The sequence below is a fragment of the Urocitellus parryii genome, chromosome 2 (assembly GCF_045843805.1).
Source record: "Urocitellus parryii isolate mUroPar1 chromosome 2, mUroPar1.hap1, whole genome shotgun sequence".
NCBI lineage: Eukaryota > Metazoa > Chordata > Mammalia > Rodentia > Sciuridae > Urocitellus > Urocitellus parryii.
The window spans coordinates 32,040,619-32,067,866 of NC_135532.1; the positions used below are offsets into that span (position 1 = coordinate 32,040,619).

The 27,248-nt window shown below is 32.8% G+C and overlaps 1 protein-coding gene across 12 annotated transcripts in view; it reads right to left on the reverse strand.

Moving 5' to 3' along the window:
* The window catches only part of Supt20h (SPT20 homolog, SAGA complex component), a 40,803-nt gene that overhangs the window by 7,472 nt on the left and 6,083 nt on the right, over positions 1–27,248 (reverse strand). For 4 of the 12 annotated variants that reach the window (XM_026395096.2, XM_026395090.2, XM_026395093.2 and 1 more), the window contains exons 5-23: positions 26,553–26,619; positions 23,889–24,018; positions 22,902–23,005; positions 20,077–20,193; positions 19,905–19,958; positions 17,763–17,902; positions 15,543–15,699; positions 15,401–15,457; positions 13,540–13,611; positions 12,176–12,333; positions 10,596–10,622; positions 10,054–10,086; positions 8,548–8,665; positions 7,954–8,056; positions 7,502–7,660; positions 5,489–5,795; positions 4,852–5,006; positions 2,703–2,758; positions 257–385 (exon numbers count right to left, since the gene is read on the reverse strand). In XM_026395096.2, the coding sequence (XP_026250881.2) occupies positions 257–385; positions 2,703–2,758; positions 4,852–5,006; positions 5,489–5,795; positions 7,502–7,660; positions 7,954–8,056; positions 8,548–8,665; positions 10,054–10,086; positions 10,596–10,622; positions 12,176–12,333; positions 13,540–13,611; positions 15,401–15,457; positions 15,543–15,699; positions 17,763–17,902; positions 19,905–19,958; positions 20,077–20,193; positions 22,902–23,005; positions 23,889–24,018; positions 26,553–26,619 (2,143 nt within the window). Of the gene's footprint in view, positions 1–256; positions 386–2,702; positions 2,759–4,851; positions 5,007–5,488; positions 6,516–7,501; positions 7,661–7,953; positions 8,057–8,547; positions 8,666–10,053; positions 10,087–10,595; positions 10,623–12,175; positions 12,334–13,539; positions 13,612–15,400; positions 15,458–15,542; positions 15,700–17,762; positions 17,903–19,904; positions 19,959–20,076; positions 20,194–22,901; positions 23,006–23,888; positions 24,019–26,552; positions 26,620–27,248 lie in introns of those variants that run through there. The other 8 variants (XM_026395101.2, XM_026395099.2, XM_026395097.2 and 5 more) reach the window with 5 other exon arrangements.

The window sequence follows — 27,248 nt, forward strand, 5'->3', positions numbered from 1 at the left end:
TGTATGGCTTTATGTGATCCGTTTTCTGAACCTGATTCCTGTGTAAGACAGAGACATGTTTTATTTACCATAGCTTTTCTATCAGAAATATGCACCCTGATATAGCTCCATGGTAGAGTGCTTGCCTAGAATGCATAAGGCCCTGGGTTTCTTCCTCAGTACCACTAAGGAAAAAAAAAAAAAAAAAAGGTACACACAAACTGACTGATAGCTAGTACTGACAAATTAAACATAGGGAAGGCTGAAACACCCATACCTGTTCTCCTGGCTGCTGAGGGCTAGAAGTTGTAGGCTGCTGAGGTTGTTGTGGTGCAAACTGTGAGAGCTGTTGTTGCTGCTGCTGCTGCTGCTGCAGGGTGTTAAAAATGAGTGAACCACCAGGAAGCTATTCAGAATTTAAACAAGAATTTATTAGCCAGTTTGACATTGTTTTTCTGTGAAATATTTGTATTTCTTATTTCAAAGATAATTTTGGAGCATTTACTATGTCAGGCACTCTTCTAGGCACTGAAAAAACAGAAGTGAACAAAAAGAAAAACAGAACAAATTGACTATTCAAAAAAAAGTCTATTTAAAAGTAATTTTTAAGTGCTATTACTTTGGGGTCCCAAATACATTCACACTTCTTTTTTTTTAAATATTTACTTTTTTAGTTATCGCCGGACACAACATCTTTGTTTGTATGTGGTGCTGAGGATCGAACCTGGGCCGCATGCATGCCAGGCGAGCGCGCTACCGCTTGAGCCACATCCCCAGCCCCTACATTCACATTTCTAAACACAAATCCTTGTGCTTCAAGCTAATAGTTAGTTAAATTTAACTCTTCAGTCGTATCAATACCAAAAAGCATTAAATGCATTAGAAAAAAGTTGTGAATAAGAAATGTATATTGACAACCCAACTCAAATCTGTTCTAGCTTTGCCAAAAAAACAAAAATACATGGATTTTAATATAACATAGTGAGGACTTCTGGAGTTGAAAATAAAATGTATTAGATGTCCATAATTTGCATAGAGACTTTTACTTGCTCTCACACTCCAAACCTAAATTAATTTAAATAAAAATTAAGAAGCATTCAGAAAACTCCAGATTAAAAATTAAAGCGATGCTTTCCAAGTGTACCAGAAATAAAGTTTTTCCATTTTATGCTGTGTAAGGGTTTAAGTTATAAACATTTGAGGTCCTCAGAATAAACTCAAAGGAAATTCTAGCTACAGAACACTTAGGTTTATACAGCTGGGACCAAAATAAAAAAAGAAAAATCCTTTAGTCAAAAAAACCTACATCTAGCACAGATCACTGGTAGGTAAAATGACACATAGCATAGGCATTCAGCATAGCTGAATGTTCCTTCCCCAATTAGTAAACAGTAAATGGAGGAAAAAATATGACCTGATAAAGTGGCTCTTTTCTTGTTATAAAGGATTTCCTCACTCCTCTTAAAAGCAGAAAAAAGTAGCTGGGTGCAGCAGGTATGCCTGAAATCCCAGCGACTCAGGAGGAATAGGCAGGATTCTTGAGGGCCAAAGCAATTTAGCAAGACTCTGACTCAAAATAAAAATTAAAAAAGAAAAGGGCTGGAGATGTGCCCTTGGGTTCAATACCCAGTACCAAAAAAAAAAAAAAAAAAAAAAAGGTGGGAGAAAGTCCCCAAGAGAATTTCAAAAGCAATATGGTGTAGGAATAAACCAATGTGGGAGCTGTAGCTTACTGGTAGAGTGCCTGACTAGCTGTGCAAGGCCATGGGTCCATGGGTTCAATCCGAAGCAACACACACATGCACACACATCATGCACACACACAAGAAATAAACCAATATGATATGTAGTCTTCTCCATATTGTAAGTATACTATTCTATAATTACAGACTGCCAATATTGACACTACGTAATTTTTAAGAACTAAGTTTTACGTTTTAACTTCTAAACAAATTTCCAAATTTGTTATTCCTAAATACCAGGTTGGTTGTTATTTCCCAATAATCCACAGCTATGTCACTTCATATATCAGGTATTTATATTCATGTCTTCCTTTAAATTCTCCATAGATAATCTTATCCATTTTCCACACCACTAGCTTATATCTGACTCCTTCTTTAAATTAAAAGACCTAGCATAAGACCTGGAATATTTCAAGTCCACAATGTGTACTAAACTCTTAATATTCTACCTTTCTTTATGAATATGCTGACACAACAACATGTACAAGAAAGGCAAAGCTTCATCATTAGATACATATTATAACACAACAAATGTTTGTTTACAGAATGACCAATAAGGTAATTGCCACTGCATTGAGAAATCATACTTTCCTTGGGAAAAGAATACATATCCATTTTTAAAATCTCCATTCAAGCACAAACTATTGTAAGCAAACAGTATAATATATGTATACATAAATTATCTGTTGAGAAATTAGTAAGTTATCTACTACCATTGTCATAAATAAGTGCATTCCTGGGTAAATGTAAACTCTCCATTCAAACAGATAGTTCTAGATAAGGCAGGGCTGCTGGAGTCAAAGGAAGTGGGGTCTAAAAAGTACTGATTCTTTCTCCTTATTCACCTGACTACAGAAAGGTAGCAATAGCCATAGCTTTAGAAGATTCTGAAGGGACCTCAAAATTTCAAATGCTAATAGGTAGATCATATAAAAAAACAAAGTATATAAACTTTAATCAAAAATGATGCTTCAGTTTTACCTGGAGTAGATTTAAAGGCCTGAGACTTGAAGTATTTTTTAAACCAAATGGAACACCTGTTAAATAAAACTCATGGTTATAATGGAATTAAAATTTTATTACTTATGAAAATAATCTATACATCAGTAAAGACAAACATATTTAATATCCTTTCTCCATGATACTCTTATTTTCCATACTTCTAAAAATATCTTAAAATCAAAAAAGCACATTTTTTTCAAAATTTCAAAACTAAGATTTTATTAAAAAATGTGGAATATAGGATGTACATTATATTCTATATCTCAGAAACAGACTTCTTTTTCACTATTCTGATTGATGGCTGAACAACAGTAATCCTGAATTATGGGGACACCATCAATACAAAACTATCACTGTTGTGCAAATATATTTCAGTTACTGGCATCTATTTACACTTCTCAGTACCACATAATGTGTATATATTATAATAATCTTATCTCTGAAAACTGAAGTACAAAAGCAAATAATCAGAATGCTAAAGAATGCTGACTATTTGTTAAGGATCAAAACTTAACTGTCAGGAAACAATGCTCTGTTAATTCTGAACTTATTCCTCAAAATCAGGGACAAAATATAGAACACATCTTAGCCAGGTGCAGTGATACATATTCGTAATCTTAGAGACTCAGCAGGTGGAAGCAGGAGGATTATAAGTTCTAGGCTAGACTCAGTATATTATTGACACTCTCAGCAACTTAGTGACACCCTGTCTCAAAATAAAAAAATTTAAAAACCCAGGGATGTAGCACAGTGGTAAAGTGCCACTGGTTCAATCCCCAATGCTAAAAACAAAATACTCTCCCTTATTTACTACATCAATCTGAACGCTAATTAAAAAAATGTATCTATTCTCCGATAATTTTATTAAAAAAAAAAGATGAGCGCCAAGAAATTCATGATACTATCAAGCATTGTGTAAGTAACTGAAAAAGTATAATCAAATTATAAAAGGATAAAATTGGCTATCCTTTTCAGGAAAAATCCTTGTGAAAAGAAATTGATTAAATAAACTATCACTGTTGTGCAAATACATTTCAGGTACTGGCGTCTATTTAAATTTCTCAGTGCTATGCGGTACATAAAGGTGGATGACATTGGTATAGTCTTTCCAGCTTACCAAAGACAGTTTCACAATTCATTTATTTCTAATAAAACCAACTGAAGTTAAAATAATTTTACTCCCATTTTAAAGCAGATGAAACTTAGGCTAAGGAATAAAAAATAAAGTGAATTCTCGAAGGTCCCACATTTAGCAATTGGAGCCATTCATAACTAGTACATCTAATAGAATTACATATCAATATACATATTCTAAATTCAAGATTTGATTCTAACTCCAGGGCTTTTGCTACTAGAGCACATTTGTGCTTTTTGAAATAAGAATATAAGCTAGAATTAGGAAATCATGTTAACATGTTTAAACTATATTCTTGGAGTTCTCTTTCTTCATAATTCAAAAGTTTTGATAAATTTTTCTACACTGTTTTCTTATTAAATTTCCTCAACTACTCCAATAAAAATACCACAATGAATACTACTACTACTGCTAGAAATGATGACTATTTTTGAATGCATGTCTCAGACATAGCTTTAGCACTTCATCTTTATTAACTCATTTAATCTTTATAACCACCAGGCAAATAATTATTGCTATCCCCATTTTACTTAGAAGGAAAATGAGGCACAAGGATAATTTCCCAAGATTACTCAACAGTAAGTTGCCCAACTTGATTTCAAACTGAGGCAATCCAGCTCCAGAATGCAGGCTGTTAACTATCATACTATGTTGACGCTCTTGAACAACATATATTTTTAAAAAACATTTATTTTCCCTGGAATATGACTACATTGATAGCAATAAAGCTAGCAAAATTAATTTTATTATAATGTTTAGGAAGCAAAAGATGTAATGTGCAAAGACTTACAGGTTTACCAAGTTTCTTCACAGAGGCTTATTGTTAAGTAGTTTTCGATTCAGCTATTATAATTTTAAAGGCTTTTGAAATGAAATACCTGGGGTATGTCACAAAATAATGACATTAAATGTCTTTAGTAATAACCTTAAAATAACATTGTTAAATTTAGCATTTAATTTTTTTTTTAGAGGTTATTATTCCAATATTCTGACCTGCTTGAGAAGCTGCCTGCATTGCACTGGGCAATGCATTTGGTAGCAGACCTCCTGAGGGTAGAAGGCCACTCAGGTTTATTCCTGCAGGAGTTATGGCACCAGTATTACAGCCCAGCATGGGGTTTGAACCACTCATCAAAGCCTGGGCCCCACTGCAGGAGAACAAGACAAAGCATTAAACTTGCACTGTAAACAAGAAATCAAAAATCAGCCACATATTTCATTAGATTAAAAAACAACAAACTACAAAACAAACTCAACTAGTTATTTCTCTACCTCAGTTTCTAGGTTTGGTGTCATCTTAACGACATAAAGTGACAGCTAAATTAAGTTTTGAGTATATATCAAGATTTTAAAATACAATTTAGAGAAGTAAAGTGCTAAGCAAGGGATTAAAAGATGTTAAGAGGATAAAATGAAAGTCCAGGCTGCTGTCAATATGAAACATCTTAATGTAGGTAACAGGAATTTCTAAAATGAAAACATACATGTGAGGCAGCTTCTGTCCATACCTAAGCTATTCTCTTTCAGTTTGAGTAATACGCTATTCTTAATTTCACAAATATGAATTTAAATTGGTCAGACTATCTTTACAAAAGAAAAAAAAGAAATCAGGACATCACTGCAAACTTACCAAACAGAGCCCACTACATTGATGAAGTTAAGTCCAGCAGTGTTTGCCATGACCTGGGTGGCCGTGGTTCCTGTAGTTATAGATGTTACCATGGTGGAAAGAGGAATGGTCGTTACAGGCATTGCCTGGCTCAGAGACTTTTGCTGCTGAGCAAACTGAGTTAACAAAGTGGGCTGAGGGGTGAAGCCTGAATCTTGGGGAGTAGGGGTGGCTGAAGGGGTACTAGGAGTTGAACTCTGAGCATCAGGAGGGTGTGGGGTCGATGAAGGGGTTGGTGTAGGAGTAGATGGCTTAGGAGTTCCAGATCCTGCTCATTGAGAAAAATAAAAATTGCTAGTTTGTTATAAATGGCCAGTCCTTTTTAAAATAAGGTTAATGGAATCTTACTTAGCACTGACAATTTGTTCCAGTTTTTTTTTTTTAAGCAGTTAACTGCAAGTGTTAATTTCTACACATGATACATGAGTGTTGCTACACTCAATTACAATTAAGGATGCAGTATATCACCTAAAAATCCCATCCGAGATGCTAATAGAGTAACAGTAAAAATATACATTTGTATTCTACCACAATACCCATTTAAAAGTTAGTTTCCCACATGCTGCCTTTGGCCTAAAAAGTTCAAAAGGAATTCAAATTAATTTTTGTTATTGATGATTTCACTAATTCAAGACTTCTTTTAAAAATACTGCTTATTTAGTGTAACAGTCTGAGATAAACATTTAATAAATTACATATGGTTAACAATCTTATTTGGCACCTAAATATATGTATTTAAGTCCTAACACATCAAGTTTATCCTGACAAACAAATTTACAAAAAACAGTAGCAAAGCAAATATTTGATAGATAATACTGCATCTTTAACAGTAACTGTGTACTTCTGCTTAAATGTAGAATGTTTAGAAAATCTGTTGTGAATGAAGTATGCACAGTTTATCAATTAAAAAAAAAATGAAAACAAAAAACAAAAACCAAAAAGTAAAACCAAAAGCTCTTGAGGTGTTTTCTTTTTTAGCTTTCATGTCCTGCAGAAAGAAAGGAAAGAAATGTGAATGTCCAGAAGCTGTCACTCCACCCTTACTTAAAGTAACAACTGTGTGCAGATTACCATAATCCATACCCACAACATAAGTAGTGTGAATAGACTTTCAGAAAATTTATATATTTTTCTTTGTGCAAAACAAGAAGGCAGAAAAATGACACCTTTTGAGCTATCAAGATGAAGATGTTTATATCTAATGCAAAGACCATCCTATCACTGTGCAGTGTACTAAAACTTTCAGCACGTGATTATCTATTAAAAAATCTAAAAAACTGGAATGCTTTTTTCCCAAATTGATACATGAAACACTCTTATTCATTAATTTGAAGAGATTCTCCAAAACTAATTCCTACATTCTTGTATAACTCTTCTTCATGTTTAAAAAAAAAAAAGAAACCAGTAGTAAAAATTACACTTTAATGTCTATAGAATAATGCTTCAGGATAATCACATTTTAGTAACTGACAACAATTTATAAAAGATTATAGAAGTGTTTTTGAAATATTGGTTTTCAATTTATTATATCATCACCTTGAAACCAGTTGGCTTCTTACATATACAAAGGTAGGACCTGTAGCAACAACTCTTAATGACATTTTTTTTTCGTATCAGTCACATAGTATACATAAAATGTAAAAATGATCCTAGGGTACACTGAAATAAAAAATATTTTGGTTTCTTAATGCCCACGTGTAACTACCAGATTATTTTTTTAAGGAGAGGTGTAGGTTGCAAGTCTAAAAGGAAAGTATACTCAGAGTGCGTACATAGATACAGAAAAACAAATACAATTACAATAAAACACAGTACATACAATCAACATGAGCTCTGCCTGATGCTTCTTGCAACTTATACATTTTGAATATACAGTACATGCAGATTTCACTTTCACAGGTTGAAAAAAGTTGTCTTAAAACACTAATGCAAAAGCTTATAATAATTTAATGAAGAATTAAGTTTATGACTCACTTTGTGATGAGCTGGCAGGAGACAGGGCAGCTGGAGAAAGCATGCTAACTTGACTGAGATCCACGGATGACTTCCGAGAAAGACTTGGTGGCTTAGAAGATGGAGGAGGAGTTGGAGATTTAAGAAAGCTGCTGGCCTGCTGTGGTGTAAAATAATTACCTAAGAAGGACATAAAAGTTATTTCTTACAATTATAATCCAAAATTCCATAAATTTTATTTTTTTAGTTGTTGATAGATTTTTATTTTATTTACTTATACATGGTGCTGAGAATCGAACCCAGTGTCTCACACATGCCACACAAGTACACTACCACTGAGCCCCATCCCCAGCCCCATAAATTTTAGAAACCAAAGTATGAAGTAGTTTTTTTTTTTTTTTTTTTTACAAAAGAGGTTACAATTGTATGTTTCCCACTACTCTACATTATACGGAAACTAAGAATTTAAATACCTGATGAACTATTTCCTGAGCTTGAGGGAAGTTTGATGGGTGGAGGTCGATGTTTTACTCCTTTCCCCAATACTGAAGACTGAACTGAAACGGTCTCAGGCTGCTACAAGAGCAACAACAAACATACTTGTTAAAATTAGAATTACTATCACCATACTCCAAGATGAAAACAATTTATCAACTTTACAAAGTGATCTTAGTGGTTACAGACTTAACATCAGGTTTTTACACAGGAATATAATTTTACATGTGATCCATGAAATATTTTACAGCACACATATAGGATGAGGTAAAGACTTCAGAGTAATAGAATAATGAGAAAAAGTCTGAGAAAGAGTAGAATAGAAAGATAAAGGCAAAACTTCTAACCTCTTTATTTTTCTAAGAAAATAACAACTGTTGAGGCCAGATGATTAGCACAAAGGTGTTCATTATACTTTCCTCTATGTCTACTTTGAAATACTTTGATCATAAAAAGTAATTTAAAAAAGTAAATTCAAAACTAAACTCCCCCTAAACCCTCAAAATATGATCCTTAGATTTCTCAGATCTAATAATCAATTAGGTACAAAAAGTATCAATAACCAAACATACTTCTGTTTCTTTTCCTGGAGAAAGCTGACTCAGACTGGCTGAGCCACTAGAGATGTGCGACATCTTGACTGGACATTTAGCTTCATTCTGGATCAATTCCTGATATTGATTAACAACTCTGAAATATCAGGAGAAAATAGGTATAGGTAAGGATTTAGCTAACCTTGTTTTTTTTGAGTGGGTGGGAGTGGGGTGGAGATTCCCAGTGATTGAATTCAGAAGCACTTGGCCACTGACTCACATCCCCAACCCTATTTTTATTTAGAGACAGGGTCTCACTGAATTGCTTAGTGCCTCGCCATTGTTGAGGCTAGCCTCGAACTCATGATTCTCCTGTTTCAGCCTCCTGAGCTGCTGGGATTACAGATGTGTGCCACTGTACCTGGCCGTTAACCCTGTTTTTAACACAAATTTATTATGTAATAAATGAGTGATGCTATTATTGGAAAAAAAAATTCCACCTAATTGAACACAAAAATTAAAATTAGGCAATTTATCTTTGAGTTAAAAGTGCATTCTTCTAATCTTTTAAATGAAAAGTTAATGTGTAAAATATTTTGCTAATTAATAGTCTAAAGCTGTATTTTCAATAGAGAAATTATAAGGAACAATTTAACCAATAAGCAGTAAAGAAAGTACTCATTTTGCCTTTCTGTTAGATTTGGATTAAATAAAGTATTATCAAGAAACCATTTTCCTTAGTTATAGCAGATTATCTATGTTTTTCTTTTAATTTAAAATAAAACTAGCTGAGCATGGTGGTACATGCCTGTAATCTCAACTGTTTATGAGGCTGAGGGAGGAGGATGGCAAGTTTAAGGCTATTTTCGGCAACATAGCCAGATCCTGTCTCAAAAGAAAAAATAAGAAAGGACTGAGATAAAGTGCCCCTGGGTTCAAACCTTAATACCAAAAACAAAACAAAACAAAAAGCCCCTATATTTTAAACATAATTCTTTTAATTATTTTTTTAATTCTATGAGAAAAACACCCTAGATACTTAAAGTATCAGGAAAAAGCACTTGTGTCTTGCAATCTCATCCCATAAAAATTACAATTCTTTTTTTTTTTTTAAAAGAGATTTCTTTATTTTTTTTTAAATGGGCCTTTATTTTGTTCATTTATTTATATGCAGTGCTGATAATCAAACCCAGTGCCTTACACATGCCAGGCAAGTGCTCTACCACTGAGCCATAACCCCAGCTCCAAAAAAAATAACAATTCTTAATAGTCTAATATACCACATCTTATCAGTGATCCTAGGATCACAGGATTTTGAAGTGAGAAAAAAACCTTAAGACTTTTCATTATTCAATAATCTAATTTTACATCTGGGGCCCACAAATATTAAATGATGTTATAGTAACACAATTAAAGGCATAACTAAAATAAAAGATTATGACTCATAATATAGATCAAATCCTCTATCCTATAAAGGTAAAAAAGTTTTTCATATCTATCCTGCCCAAAATGAAAAGATGAAAAAATACATTTTTTTTTTTTTACCTTTCAGCATCAGTCTTTGACCCAATAATGAACCTAAAATATTAAAGAGACAAAAAGGATTAAACAAATGTCTTAAGAAGCCCCAAGATTAGTTTTGTGCCTTTTCTTATTTTAGTCATGATAATATTATAAACTGATTTTAAATCATTAAAATGTCTGAAAAACATTTAAAGTTATGAAGCAAAGTTTTACATGCATTATGACATAGTCACGTGATGAATTTGGCTGATTTAACTTAAGGAAATGTATTTTTGTCAGAAAAATTATTTATGAAATATAATCTGGGCTGGAAATCACCAAGTACTAGACGTGCCATAATAAAATCATTGAACTACTGTGCAAAGGCCTTTGGTGTTCTTTGCTCATTTTAATCTTCAATTCTGGAAATCATTCTTATTATCTACACAGTAGGACCTTAGGATAATTTTCAGACAAAGAAGATGGTTTATTGCCAATTCAAATAATTATCTTTACCAAATCTTTTTTAAAAAGTTTGACATTTATTATGACCTCTTAACAGATTAAAATGGTTTTTTAATTACCAATTTGAATGATCATCTGTGGATGAGCTGAAATATAAAATGAAAAAAAAAGCTTGATTAATGCAACTGAAACTGTGATTTCATAGTTTTTAAATAAGGTTATTTATGAATATAGAATAATTGGAAGATAATAAATCATGCAGCATTTTCCCAGAAACCCCCTTATGTAATGGCCAAAGATTCAAATTTTCTTCCTGTCAAACAAAGTATTAATTGGATTTTGGACCTAATTTTTCACAAGAAAACATATATTATACCTTTGTACTCCAGAAAAACTTACAAATTTTAAATAAGCAATGTAAGTCTTTATAGGAAGATTTTTAAAGCATGTAATCAAAATAACTAATCTTTGTATTCTTTTAGCTGAGGAATCCCTGACTACTACTTTCTATTCTTATTGACTTTATTTTAGGTATTGGTGACATTGCTCCACAGACCAGGTCCCCGCCTTTTTCTGCTCAGATGCTGTTTTTGCTTCTTTTCAAAGCAGTATCAATAAAAATTAAAAAACAATAAACAAGGAGAGAAATGAATTACAGTAGATGGGGTAGAGAGAGAAGATGGAGGGGAGGGGAGGGGGGATAGTAGGGGATAGGAAAGGTAGCAGAATACAACAATTACTAATTGGGCATTATGTAAAATTGTGGATGTGTGACCGACGTGATTCTGCAATCTGCATTTGGGGTAAAATTGGGAGTTCATAACCCACTTCAATCTAATGTATGAAATATGATATGTCAAGAGCTTTGTAATGTTGTGAACAACCAATAAAAATTTAAAAAAGAAAAAAAAAAGATTAAAGCTTATCATTACAAAAAAAAAAATTAAAAAACAAAATGACTCTGCTTGCTTTGGCAGTACACATACTAAAAAACAAAATGATTTAAATTGTAAAGTGCCCTAGGGTTTAATCCCAAGTATGAAATAAAGCCATAATGTGTATATAAGATCAGCAATAAAATAAAAAAAAGAAAACTAAACACTGACACTCTGTGCTAAATATGCATAGCACATACATTTTGGAAGATTAACTATATAAACTGCCAACATAAATATACCAAGAAGGATATCTCAGGAAGATCCTTTAGAGCTAACATAAAAATAATTGTACCATGGGGGTTTTATTTATTTATTTATTTATTTTTAAAGAGAGAGGAGAGAGAGAGAGAGAGAGAGAGAGAGAGAGAGAGAGAGAGAGATTAGAGAGAGAGAGAGAGAGAGAGAGAATTTTTAATATTTATTTTTTAGTTCTCGGCGGACACAACATCTTTGTTGGTATGTGGTGCTGAGGATTGAACCCGGGCCTCACGCATGCCAGGCGAGCGCACTACCGCTTGAGCCACATCCCCAGCCCTACCATGGGGGTTTTAAAAAAAGTAACTATCATTATTTTAAAAAACTCTGACAACATGGCAACTACAATATAAACTTACTCACATCAGTGCTACATATAAGAGTTATATAATTAACTAACAACTGAATCCTCAAAGGCAAATTTGTATTCATTAATAATTCAACAGCAGTTGCTAAATAAATTCTGGTTGACTGATTTTGTCCATTACATATTTAACAGAACTCACTGGGATGGAGACATCTGGCTGTCACTTTCTTCATCTGCTTTACATGGCTGTATTTTACCATAGTAAAGTGGATCACCAAGTGACTGCAAGATGGTCAGCTTTGTTTTCTGATACTGATTACCAGCTTCACATTCAAATACATAATCATCTTTTACATCCTGAAAAACATAGGGCATCCCAAACAAAACCTTCTCAAGCAAGCAATCAGAATTAGCGAAAGTTGGAAATAAATTATACTCTAAAGTCTGGCAATAGAAAGACACATGGAACTTAAACTATAGAAATGTTTAAGTCTGCCTAATAAAGCTCAGAATGGTTCTTTTCTGATAAAGTATAAACATATATGTTAGGTATGAACATGTAATGATACTAATAAATGATCAATAACATTACTTATTAATATAATCAAAATGCTAACAATAAACATTTATTGAACACTGTTCTTAACACTGTAAAGATACTGCTTCATGTAATCTTCACCACTATTACCTCCATGCTAAAGATGAAGGAAATGAGGAGAGATCTTCCACCTTGTGTTTTAAACCTTAGTGCTGCCCTGCCACTCTATGTTCTACAGGGAGGTATGGGATTTTTATATGGTACTTTAGGAATGAGAGTTCCAATGGAATAAGCCTGAGAAAAATATGGCCGAATTCCATATATTGGAGATACATATGTCTATATGTAACTTGGATGAAAAAATAGAGGATAAAATTTCGAAAACAGATCTGTTTTTGTCATAGCCTATCCTGTCACACATAAAATATTCCTATGTACAAACATCTCTTTTATTATTTCACTCCTAGGATTCATCTAATTTAATACATTATGCCTAGTTTTCCCTTTAAAAAGCTGTTATTGCAATTAGAAAAAATTAGAACGTTTCCATTAAAAAACATCCTCAGATGAATGTATTAATTCATAAAAGAAATCAAATAAGGACTAACAACATGCAACCAAAAGTAAAAATGCAGTTCTGCATTAAAATTTTTCTTAAAACAGAAACCATATAGACAAAACAGTTATTCTCTAATTTACTGAACCTGTTGGGAGAAGTGGTGCATGGCTAATCCCAGAGATTTGGGAGGCTAAGGCAGGAGGATCTCGAGGCCAGTCTTAGCAATTTAGCAAGGCTCTCAGTAACTTAATGAGACCCTGTCTCAAAATTAAAAATAAAAAGGGCTAGACATATGGCTGAGTGAGCACCCCTGAGTTTAATCCCTAGAAAATTCTTTTTCTTCTTCTTCTTCTTTTTTTTTTTAAGGTCCCAGGTTAAAAGCAATGTTTAATAAATTTATGTTTAATAAATTCAGATCTCAGATTACAAACAACATCATTAAGACAGACTAGCAAAGACTACTTACATGGGCTGGCCAAATTGTTGGTTGTGAGTCATCTGATTTGATAGATTTTTCCACTTTAGCATATTTCTCCACCTAAACAATCAAGACAACAGATATAATTGGATCAGTTTTCAGACTGAATAGAACAATGTAACTCAATAATATAACCAACATAAGAATTCTTGAATCATTATAATATACCAAATAATTAGGTTTACTAGTTTAAAATTCTCCTGTTATTTTATAAAAACATGGTTAATACAAGTCAAATTAGAATATCTTCAGCTATTACATAAATTTAATAAACACAGCTGTGTTTCTGCCTCTATTTTTTATTCCATAAGATGAATCACATTTGTTGTTTAGAGACTTTCCTTTAGGAAAACTAGAATATCAAGAGTTAAAATTCAGGATCTTGTCTTTTTTGGCAGGGTTTTAAATGAATAGGAGTTATCATGTATTCGTGGTAACACACAAACTATAAGGAGATTAGGAAAGATAAAATATTAAAATTGAAAAGATGTTTTAATTTTTTTCTACTTTCTAGTCATAATTGGGCAATATATTCTGCATTCATAAGACTGTGAACTAAATATTCTCACCATCTTGGTAACCATGATCTTAAGAAAAATTTGAGGTTGAGGTGTAGCTGAATGGTAGAGCTTGTGCTCAGCATACACAAGGACCACCCAAAAAAAACCTCAAAACAAAAAAGGAAAAAGTAATTTAGATTCACCTGAGTACCTATTTAAAATACAGATTTTTATGTTCCTCTCTTAGAGATCTCAATTAAGTAGGTCTGAACTAGGGTTTGAAACCTGTATGTCTGATATCCTGTATGATTCGGTTGACTGAGCCAGACTGAGAAACTTTGTTATTAGGGCACTGCTGTTTAAAGTTGTGGTCTATTGGCCTTACAACATAAACTAGAGGCTTGTGAAAATGGCAGCATCTCAGTTCCAGCCCAGACCTGAAACAGAACCTGGATGTTTTTTTAACTGTAATGCTGAGGATTGAACCTGAAACAGAACCTGGATGTTTTTTAATTGTAATGCTGAGGATTGAACCTACAGTCTCATGCACAATGCTCTACCACTGAAGTATATATCTTGAGAATCAACAATTCAATAAATTCTCCAGGTAATATATACACTAAAATTTGAGAAATACTGCTTTAGACGCCTACCCTTCCCTCCAAAGTTAAATTTCACCATTTTTACAACTTACACTAATGATCTATTCTCAGAGTTCTATACACACTCTATAGATGCTATTGTGTTTTTGCTTTGGACAACTTTTTACAAAATCTTAATAAGAACAGTACATGTACTAACCAAGGAAGATATGAGAGAATAGCAAATATATGAACAGAATACAATTGTAAAGAAGTGGGTGAATAATAAAAAGAACAAAAAAAGAAACAGAAAAGTAAAATATAGACCCTTTTCACAATATTCCTCTCATATCTTAAATCATTTATAGTTGATGTGTATTATGGACAAGTAAAGAATATTGCCTAAGATTGTTCCTAATTTTGGCCATTGCTCCAATATTAATAAACTCAACCAGATTCAGAAAAAAAAGCATCATTAGAAAATTATGAAGAAATACCAAAAAACAAAACAACAACAACAAAAAAAAAAACAGAGACATTTCATGTATATTATGTTATACCATATTTTTCCACATTTAAACTGTTTTGTAATTGTGGCTCCAAACATAGAAAGGGTTATGTTCTGATATAACAATGTGAAGAAAATACACCTTTTAAAAATGAGCAATTTATTAAATAAATCAATTATTGAGATAGATAGTACTAACTATCAAGGATCAAATTTAGAAACTTATGCAGACAAAAAAAAAAAAAAAGCAACTGACTTACATCCACTTCAGAAGGAATGGCCAAATTACAGGGACTCCTTTTCCACATATCTACACACTAAAAAGTGAAAAACAGTATAAATATACCAAAAATTCAAAAAGGCAAGTTTTCTGGTATGGTAATGTTCATTTAAAATACTTACATTTCCTGCTTTAGAAATCTTGAGGTCATAATGCTGACCTGCTTTTCTTTCCTTTCGTTTCTGTAAGAAATCCAGTAACCTCAGCTGAGGAGGAGGTGGACAATGAGACAGGTCTTGCTGCCGATTCAGAGAGGACCTGGAATATCTCTTGAAACACCTGTAATATTAAAAAATTTGAACTAAACAAAGGTAATAAACTCACAATATACATATGGGTTTAAAATAGCAAGCACTGACTATGTAATTAAATGATATCCAAGCAATGTCCTTGGCACTGGTAAAATAAAAATGAGCAAGACAGACAAAATTCCCATTATCGTGAGGCTAGCTAATAGTCCAGAGAGGGAGAGAGATGTTCAATTCCCAAGTAAACAGATAATTTTAGATTTTAGGGAATGGTAAGCAGTAGGAGAAAAATCAGAATACTGTGGTGTATAAGTGACAAGGAAGGCAATACTTAGGGAAGGGAAGAACCCTCTGAAGAAATGAAATAAGTTAAGCACAAATGAAGGAACTAGTCATAGAAAGACCTGGATAGGGAGGATTATTTCAGATCCACGCATGTAAGAAGCTGGAAGTCATCCCTGCATCCTAACAAGTAAAAGACTTAATAAACCCCAAAACCAACAATTCTTTGATCTATCAAAGAGGTGAGGTCACAGGACAAATCACTGTCCCCAAAATTGGAGAATAGGCCAATTGAAACATCTTGGCTTGCTGAGGAACAAACTTCCTTGGTAACCAGTGCTGGGGGCACTGTAACCTAAAGTTAACTGGAGGCTCAGCATGGTCAAGTATGAGATTAAAACTATGGGGAGATCCAGTCACTGGGAGGCCACACAGTTTTTTGAGTTTTATCTCTAAGAGGTTAAAGAGGTCTCACAGTAAATAATGGAGAAAAATCTCATTCTTCCCACAAGGAAAGGGCAAAGAAAAAATATATTTTTAAAAAATTTTTGTACTAGAGATTAAACCCAAGAGTGCTTTACCACTGGGCTACACATATGCAGCTCTTTTAATTTTTTTTTTTTTTTTTTTTTTTTTTTGTATTTTGAGATAGGGAGGGTCTTGCTAACTCATTAAAGCCAGCCTTGAATTTTCGATTCTCATAGCTGGGATTACAGGCATGCACCACCATGCCCAGAGAAAAGGAATCATTTTGAAAGATGGGAGAAAAGTATTTGAAGCAGAGAGAATAATTTTAAAAGGTACTACAATGGGAAAAAATCTGATCTGTTTCAGAAACAGAAAACTAGGTTTAACTAAAGCACTAAAGGTTAGGTAAGATTAGAGATCAAGGCAAGGATCTTACAGACCAATAGTAATGTATTTAGATTTAATGTGAAGTGCAATGCTTTGGGGGAAGTTTTATTAAGGGGCTTAAGTTTAAGTATGATCTAGTTTACTTGAATGGCAAACAAACTGGGAGGGAATAAAGGCTGAAACAGAAAAATCAATTATAAATTTATTAGAGGAGGAAGATGATGGAGGTTTGAAATAAGGTATGGGCAACAGGCCTGGAGAGATATAGACAGAGATACAAAGAAGCTACGGAACTGCCAATAAATCCTATATGGATTTACTCCAATATTTCCAATGCTGTAAACTTTTTCTCTTAATATACTATTTGTAGTAAATTATGAAACTTAGAAAATGGGTACATTTTTTAACCTTTTCGAATCTGAAGTTTCAAAGTGAATAATCCAAATAATTTCATAAAAAAATAGTTAATGATGGGCCAACCATTCCCTTAGCCCAAATATGCATTCTTTTGTTAAGTAGAAGAAATAACTAAAACATAAGACAAATTGCTATGTTATAAGAGAAACAGATTTCTAAAGCTGCTATTTTCTCAAATCTTAAAAAAACTCTGTTTCCTCAAAAGTAAAATTAACAAAAACTAAACTGGTTATTGAATATCATAAAGTAATTAAGAAATTATTCTTTTGTTCACACTTGGTCTCTTCTCAGCTTCTCTACATTTTTGGTAAACAGACTACAAATTTACAGTAAGTTCTTTTAACAGACTAGAAAATATATTACAGGAGCAAATATTACAAATTTAAAACATATAAAACAATATGAAAATACCTATTTTCCAATTAAAAAAAATCAAGAGCACTTATTCCTTTGAAGAGAAAATCACTATAAATAGCAAAATTTAGAGCTATTTATCAAATAGCTTGATATTGATTCACTCTTTTCCCCAAAGGCAATTACCGTTTCATTGGGCGAGTATTCATTTTTTGCCTATTATAGAGCAGTCTGTTTGCAGTACAAGTTACTGCAATAGAAGGATCAAGACACAGTGGTTCAGCTGTAGCTAGAATCAGTTGGCTTTCAAGTAAAAGTTTGTCTTCCTGAAATGTATAAAAGCATATGTCAGTATCGGACTAAAATAATCATACATATTTAAGCTAGAAATATTGTCTGGAACTCTATATTAAAGATCACAGTAAAACACAGTAAATCATGTTCCAAAATTAGTGTGTAAACTTTGGAACTTGATAATGTAAAATAACTCTTACTGAAATTCATCATCTGTAAAACTGTATGAAATGGTTAATTATAAAAATGAATATTCATCAATTCAACATTTATTTACTTAATACCTAAAACATGTTAGGTTCTAAGATTTGGGAATAAAAGCCATGAACAAAATAGATGAAATCCTCTGCCCTTATGAAGCTTACAAGGTCATGATGGATTACAGTTCTTTCAGTAACTGAAAAGGAACACTCCCATTCTAAACTCAGCTTGACTACTTAATAATAATAAAAAATTGACTATATTAATACTGGCAAATTCTATATATCCATGTCCAAATCCAAAGAAGATATAGCCTTTTTTTTTTTTTTTTGTGGTACCAGGGATTGAACTCAGGAGCTACTGAGCCACATCACCAGCCCTTTTTGTGTTTTATTTAGAAACAGAGTCTCACTGAGTTGCTTAGCAGTCTCGCTTTTTCCTGAGCCTGGTTTTGAACTCTCGACCATGCTGTCTCAGTCTCCAGGCTTCTGGAATTATAGGTGTATGCCCCCACACTTGACAAGATACAGGCTTTTTACTAGTATCACATAACTTTACTGAATTCTATTCTTCTGTTTAACAATTTAAATTTTTATTAATTATAATACTTTTTTTTCCACCACTGGGGATCAGAGAAAACAGTGCTTCAAACACATTAGACAAGAACTCTGCTGCTAAGGCATAACCCCAGACCTGCTATAATAATTCTTTTAAAGTCAAGTAAGTAAATTAATATTACTGAAAACTAAAACTTTTGAAAAAATTTTTTGTTTTACTCAATTTTTTATTATGGAATCTTCTACTCACAAAAGGAAAAGTGTGATGACTTAATTTCATTTAATGACCATCTTCATAAACTTTGTTTTTGTTTTGCTGGAAAAATTTAAAATACATCTTGGAAGTTGTATTATTTCACATGGGAGTCTTATTTTTTTAAAGTCTACCATTTCTCTTACACTTATTTAGTTGCAATTTCCCTAAAGAATCTTCCCTCAGATACTATCTAGCTGCCTAAAATAGTTTATACAGAAATAATAGAATAAATATTATACTCTCTACTTTCTCAATTCTCAGAATAGGAACATCCATAAATGTTAACCAATGAAGATTATGCTTGAATATTTTTAAAACCTTAGAGATGAAAAAATAATACATCAAATTAAAACACAACACTTAACAGTTACAGATGAACTCTTATTTTATAGTCACATTTCAAAGACAGAATAATTTTCTTTATTAATTATTCCTCTCTAAATTAGCAGAGAAATAAGTAAATACCCTTATAACTAGACATCTCACAAACACTGCTGAGCCAAACCTCAGGAGCAGGAGAGATCCCCTAGTGCCAAAACAACCAGTAAAAATGGAAAAAGACAAACTAAATAAAAAGATAAAAGAACTAAGTTTCACATTACACATCAGGTCAGCCTAACTGGGATCTCAGTCATAAGCAATTGGGACCAAGTCATTAAAGTTCCTCGAGGGATTTACTGCATATATAAAGATACCCTTAACTTCTAAAACTCATAAAAGAAGCCCAGTTTTTTGCAGGAAGAACTTAATACATGAGTAAAAATATGAGCACAAAGTAGCTTTTACTTACTATTTACCCTATAGTTTGCTCATTTGGAATTAAAAAACAAAGCAACAGGGCTGGGGCTATGGCTCAACAGTAGCACACTTGCCTGGCATGCGTGAGGTACTGGGTTCAATTCTTAGCACCACATATAAATAAATAAGGTCTATCAACAACTTACCAAAAAAAAAAAAAAAAAAAAAAAAAAATATATATATATATATATATATATATAAACAAAAAACAAAACAACAAACCTGGGTCCATTTATGGTTATCACTTGTTATTGAATGGACATCACAGATTAAAGTCTGGAAAAAATAAAATTTTAAAAAATCCATTAACATATATTTACTCAAACATATAAATATTTAATAAATAAGACTAACTAAAATTTTAAAAACCACTTTCTAATTAAACATTACTTACCTGCATTGTTGGACGTAAAAGAATGTGCCTACTTTGGTAACCAGGAGATTTCATATTACTGAATTGCCTGTAGTCACGAATTTCTGCTATGACACATCCACAATGAAAAATATTAACCTGTTTAGAATAAAAATATTCAAGCAAATGTCATTTTTCAACAACCTATGTAAGTATTTTGTACTGAATGTTTCACATTCTTTCAATTTTTATGCATTATTTCTGGCCACTCCTATATTCTTGGTTTCTAGTTATAGACTGATGCATCTACAATATCAACAGATCAACTTTTGACATTTTCACATTAGTGGAGTTACAGATCCTTGGATTGTATTTAGACCTTATTAATAAAAGGAGGAAAGCCAACTATAAATTCAAATTAAAAACCACCTATTTCTATACCCAAATACAAGAGCCCCTAAGGATGACTTCCCATGGTCACATTCACACCATCATGTTTTTCATCCATTTAGAACTTTTAGACTGGGACTTTCATGTTACTGTCAGTCATACCTGTGTTCAATCTTTTTAACAAGTATTTATTGACCAAGTACAATGAATACTCTGACAGGAATTATTCAAAAAGCTTCACAGATACAGTGGTAAGACAACTCTTGCTCTCAGCATAGAAAGACAGGTAGTAAACAAGATAATTTTAGACAGTGATAACTGCTTTAAAGAAAAGAAAATAAAAACCTCTCTGAGAGGAGTGAGTTTCAGCTGAAACCTGAATCACAAGAATGATCCAGGGCAAACCACTCTAGTGAGAAATAGCAGAGAAAATGCCTTCCAATAGGAATAAGCTTGGTTTGATTTAGTACAGAAAGAACACAAGGCAGGTTGGAGTGTAGTGAGTAAAAATTAGAATTAGAAGATGAAGGCAAACAGGAGAGCAGAGATTTTGTGCAGTTAAGAGTGCATAGAGAGGAGGATTTTACTTTTCCATTTTTGCTTTATAAACCTTATCTGGCTCTCTGTGATTTTAGAATGAAAGCAGGAAGTTTAGGAAGGGAACCATGGCATATCATGACCAGTTTAAAGAGAGAGATGATATTTGCTGATGGACTGAAGATGGAAGGAGAGGGTAAGGTCATCCATTAGAATGAAAGAGACTAGTGATAAAATGAGATTGGGAAGTAAAATAAAAAGTTCTGTGTTCATCAGGTTAAGTTTGGGGAACTTATATATCCAAGTAAATATGTAAGTATAAAGCTTGGTGGAATGATCATAACAACAGACATATAAGCATGGGATTAAGTAACATTTTAAAAACTAAAGGAACTGAGATTACCTTGGGAGACTGTTAATTAAAGCACAGAGGGCCTAGGACAGAACTATGAAACACACATATTTATGGGTGGAACAAAGATGATGCAAAGAGAATTGGAGGAATAGGTAAAGAAGAAAAAAAACCCAGAAATATGATATCGCAGAAGCCCAAAGAAGGGCATTTCAAGAAGAAAATAGTTATTTGCATTGAACTTTGCTAAGAGATCAATTTAGAACATAAGACTAATCAATTGATTCCCTGCCATGGAGATCACTGGTGATTTGACGAAACAGGTTCTATAGAATGTAGATATTAAAATGCCAAAAAGGTGAGTAGAGAAAACAGTGGAATATGATAGAAAGGAGACAATGACTATACACAACTCTGATTAGTTTTGCTATCAGGAGAAGGAGAATTATAAAGCAATAGCAGGAGAAGGAATTGGGGTCAAGATAGAATTTTTTAAAGTTGAGAATACAGAATATTTGCATTCTGAATCTAACAGAGAAGAAAAAAACAGAAAAGAGAGTTTATAATTGTAAGTCCTAGAAAAAGGAAGGACCTAGAAAACAAATGAAGGAACATCTTAGGAATAGCATTTGTTTATTTTAATAGAAAGGCAAAGGCAACGTGTAGAGAGAGACATAAAGTGATTTTGGTCAACTAGTCTTAGGAGAAAAATGGGAATTCTCATTTGAAGTTGTTTCTTTCCTCTTAGTGAAGTATCCAATATATTAAAGAGACCCTATATTAAAATAGTATATAAAGAAGGGCTGGGGCTGTAACTTAGTGGTAGAATACCCCTGAATTCAATCCCTAATACCATAAAAAAGAGAGAAAAACCAACTACAGATGTAAAGACCAGTTTTGGGTCCCCAATTTAAAAAACTTTCATAAATAGCCAAAGAAGCCAGGCACAGTGACCCCCCCCACTCATAATCCCAGTTGGCTCAGGAGGACTACAAGTTCAAAGCCAGCATCAACAACTTAGGCCCTAAGCAACTTAGCAAGACTGTCTCAAAAGGGCTGAGGATGTGGCCCAATGGTTAAGCACCCCTGGGTTCAATGCCTGGTTACCACTCCTCCACACCCAAATAGTCAAGAGTAGTTTCTTACATATTTTCTTGATTGTAACTATAGGGAGATTTCAGTCAATAATCTAAATGTTGTAGCCAATTTTAAAAGAACTGACTAAATCTGTACATTTCAGTACAGCAAAAATTTTAAATATTCCATAGTAAATCAATTTCTAAATAATGATGTATAATGTCTCATTTCGAGTTCTAAACACTGTAGGGAACAGTGGTAAAGATTAAATATCATTTATCACAAAATAACCATATGGTCCTTTAGATTCATATAAAATTTGCATACGGATATACTAAAGAAAAAAAACACAGTTTTAAAAACTTATTTTAGAGACTGGGTTCCGCTATGTTGCCAAAGCTGGCCTCTAACTCATAGCTCAAGAGTTCTTCCTGCCTCAGCCTTCTGAGTAACTGGAGTACAGGCATAAATCATGTACCAGCAGGACATTTTAAAGAGAAAAAATTTATACCTGAGATTTTTCTAAAAGATCAACCAAAATAGGAGGTAATTCTTCTGCATCTAAGTATTCAAGTAATTCCCCTTCTTCATAAGGCAGTCGAATGGTTTCAGAATCTTAATTTTAAAACATAAAAGTATATGAAAATGATTAGACTCACCAAAAAGCTTCTCAATAAATAAGTAAATAAAGCCAAAGGCTCTCCTAATGACCTTTAAACCTTATAAATGAACCACATTTACTAAAAAACTTGTTAACTATACTGTATATAACACTTCAAAAAAGAGGAGGACAAAACCCTGACATTTTGGAAAAACATCTGGCATAACATCACAATAAATCACAGTCAGCAGTAATCATAAATGATAAAACTCCAAGATCAAAGAAAATGAAAGTTCACTGAAGACTAGTGTCTGGAAATTAGAATGACAATTTGGTACCTCATCTGACCAAAGAAAAGAATTCTCTTGGTATCACATTTTAATTAATTTTCAACATAAGAAAAAATTCTTGACTAGCGTGACTTCCTTATAAAACTCAAATTATTATACAATATGAATTTTTTAAGAGACTCTTTAGTTAAATCTGAGTATATTTTAAAACTCAAAAGGCAGTGAGTCTGATTAATTTTGAAGTTTTAGACTCAATAATATATAAAAATGTACATACCTTAAGATACCTTATACTATCTTAAAATATTGTTCAGCAACTGAACAAAAGGAAATTTTGATATTATTTAAAAATCATGTCTTTCTCGAAGACAAATTAGAATACTTTTCAAATGCATGTTCAGGAAGGATAATTATAAGTATTAGAGTAATTTCTTACATTCTACCAAAAGTCATAAAGAAAATTTTAAGATAAAAATGTGCTTTTACCACTAAGTCATCATTGGTTCAAAGGATAAACCACTGAGCAGGTTAAGAAACTAATTTTAAAAAGCAGCACATCCTGCCTGGCAGAGGTATTTTGTGTCATTTATACTTTGTAGGGTCTTACCTGATCCATTTTTTCCCCTGAGCATCAGAGAATATCCCTCATTTCCCGGATATAGATTGACCACTAAACACGACAAAGTCTCTTGCATAACAAGCTTCTCTAACAAGTTCACATTTCTTCTTAATTTCTGCTTTAAAAGAGGCAAAGCTGATGACAATAATCCATTATAACCTTGAAAAATAATGTTATGAATTGACAAAATCCTATCTGAATAATCTTTTGGCACTTGTTCCACATTATAATCCTGAATATATGGGGAAGATCATATGCTATGGCCACTATTCATAGAAAGCAATGTAGACTTAATTTGTTTCTACTACTGTATTTTAGAAAATTAATTCATGTCAAAAAGGAAACTGGTATAACCTAGAAAACAATAAAAACAAACATAAAATATGTACTTTCAAATATATAAATAGAAAGTAAAAATCTTAAAAACCTCAATTATTTTAAAAAATCCATTAGGAAATATAATGCACATACATCAAAATCCACAATTTTAGAAAGATGTATGATTAACCTAGTTAAGTCCCATTGTTCCAGATGTCAAACAGCTATAAATACTTAAATTGAGCGGGTTATGGATACAACTGTTGGTAGAGTGCTTGCCTCTCATGCACAAGGCCCTGGGTTCAATCCCCAACACCAAAAAAAAAAAAAAAAAAAAAAAGAAAAAAAAAAACAAACTTCAATTGAGCAATAAATGTATCATTTATGGTAACTTTTGAAATAAATGTTTTTAGAGTTCTATTCTTTTGGTAAAATAGATGAATAATTAAAACATATATAAACTCTAGATTATGATTTCCAACCATTTTAAAGTATTTGGGACAATTTTGTTGAAATATTAAAATTGAAAACTTGGGACTTAATGGGCTATCCAATCGTAGATTCTTGTAGGTTGAATAATTTCTTTCATCAAATCTTATTTAGGAAAGATACATGAGCCAACAGAATATTTGTTTTTTGTAGAATAAAAACAGTTTTGAGTACCTTATATTTAACTGCACAACAATATACTAACATTAAACTGAAAGAATTATAAATTCCTATCATCATATTATAAGAACTCTATGCAATCCGAAAATGAAAACACAAAAGGCAGACAACTTTTAACCACTTTGATTTAAAGCCAGGTGCAGTGGAACATGCCTGTAATCCCAGCAACTCAGGAGGCAGAGGTGAGAGGTTGGCAAGTTCAGGTCAGCCTTAGCAACTAAGCAAGAAACTATCTCAAAATAAAATTTTAAAAAAAGGACTGGGGATGTGATCACTGGGTAAGCACCCCTGGACTCAACACCTGATACAAAAAACAAAAAAACCCTAAAAATTTTTAGTATTTTGAGGATAGAGAAAACCTTCATAATTTGAGTTAAGGCAAAAATAAATTCTGATAGCATGTGTACTTCTTAAAAAAATATGTTGGTTCCCAGTTAAGACTACGAGTTGAAAATTCCTTTCTTTAAAGGCCACTTAGTATTTTAGGCTTGTGAGCCATATTGTCTGGGTTCTCAATTATTCAATTCTGCCTTTGTATTTCAAACACAGTTATGGACAAATGTAAACAAATGAGTGTGATGAGTTCCAGTAAAGATTCATTTATGAAAAGATGAAGTGGGTCAGAGAATCTTGACATATATACGTATCTCCCCTATCTTAGTTCTGTCTTAGAGGTGATAGATGTACACTTGTACTGATTGTGCCAATGGTTTCATGTGATTATATATATGTTATGCATGTAAAAACATGAAAATGTAGACTTTAGACATATATAATACATTGCTATGTCACATGTGCTTCAATAAAACATATGAAAAACATACCACAAGATTTATTTATAAATTTAATCAATGTAAAGAGTTTAAAGCTTAGGTCAGACATGCTAACTTTTTTGGGAGGAGGGGGATACTGAAGATTAAACCCACAGCACTTAACCACTGAGACACATCTCAGCTCTTTTTATTTTTGAGACAGGGCCTTGCTAAGTTGTGGAAGCTAATTTTGACCTTGCAATCCTCCTGCCTCAGGCTCCAGAGTCATTGGGATTACAGATATGCACTACCGCACTCAGCAATATTCATTTTTGAATTAAAGACAGAACAGAAGTTCATAGAACCCTTTAAGGTCCTTCTAACCTGAGAGTTCAAAAGGTATCAAGAAGTTAATTTTATCATGTTCCTATAGCAGACACCTTTATGTTAAATAAATATGAATTAAACAGGTCATAAGCATATTTTGTGACCAAATTCACTTTTTATTACATCATCTGAATTTCCTATATGTTCTGTAATAGTTTTTGACTTTCTAGTGCAAATCACCAAGAGGAAACAGGTTACTTTTCTCCTACCTTAAGTTTACAAATCACCTCTTCAGGGAAAGAAACAGCAAAAGATACATACTATGGCTTTGCTCATGACTTGCCAGTGAGATATTCTGCTTTCAGTTAACACTGTCTCCAATTCCTACCTCAGCAGGTGACCTATGCCTGATGCCAGATTAGCCAGGATTCTGGAAAGTTGAGAACCCACTAGAGTATGGCTGGAAAAAACTGCTGGTTTACCACAAAAATATAAGTCATTAACTGTTTCAAACCTAATTCCTCCAGATTTCTCTGTTCTACTACACATTCCAAAGCCAAAATACCATAAAAAAATTCACACTTACCTTAACCTCAGGTTCTTTTTCACATTCTTCAATATATAAGTCATAAAGTTTTTGAAATACAGATTTTCTAGAAAAAAAATTAATAAAGACAATATACAAAATAACATTAATCATCATAAAATAAATGTTTCAATGGTCTCCCCACATTCCCAAAGTTGGGGGCAGAGCTGGGTTGGATATGTTATTTAAAAAAAACTTAAGATATAACTAATGCAGTCAGGCATCCTGGCACATGTCTATAATCTAACCACCTAGGAAGGCTGAGCAGGAAGATTGCCAGTTCAAGGCCAGTCTTGCAATTCAATGAGATTCTATCTCAAAATAAAAAAATAAAAAAGGGCTGTGGATGTATCTCAGTGGTAGAATACCCCCGAGTACAATTTCCACCACCAAAATAGAAAGAAATTACTAGTGCAGGTTGAATATTCCTATCTAAAAGGCTTGGGACCAAAATATTTGGATTTTTTCAGGATTTGGAATATTTGATATATATCTAATAGATTTCTTGAGACCCTAGCTTAGAAATGAAAATCATTTGTTTCATATACACTAATACAAATGAAGTGAAGGTAGTTTCATATTTTTAGTATGCCTACAATCTGCCTTGTCACAGGAGGTTAGATATGAAATTTTTCACTTGTGACCACATGTCAGGGTAAAAGGTTTCAGATTTTCCAGTATTTCAGAATTCCAGAT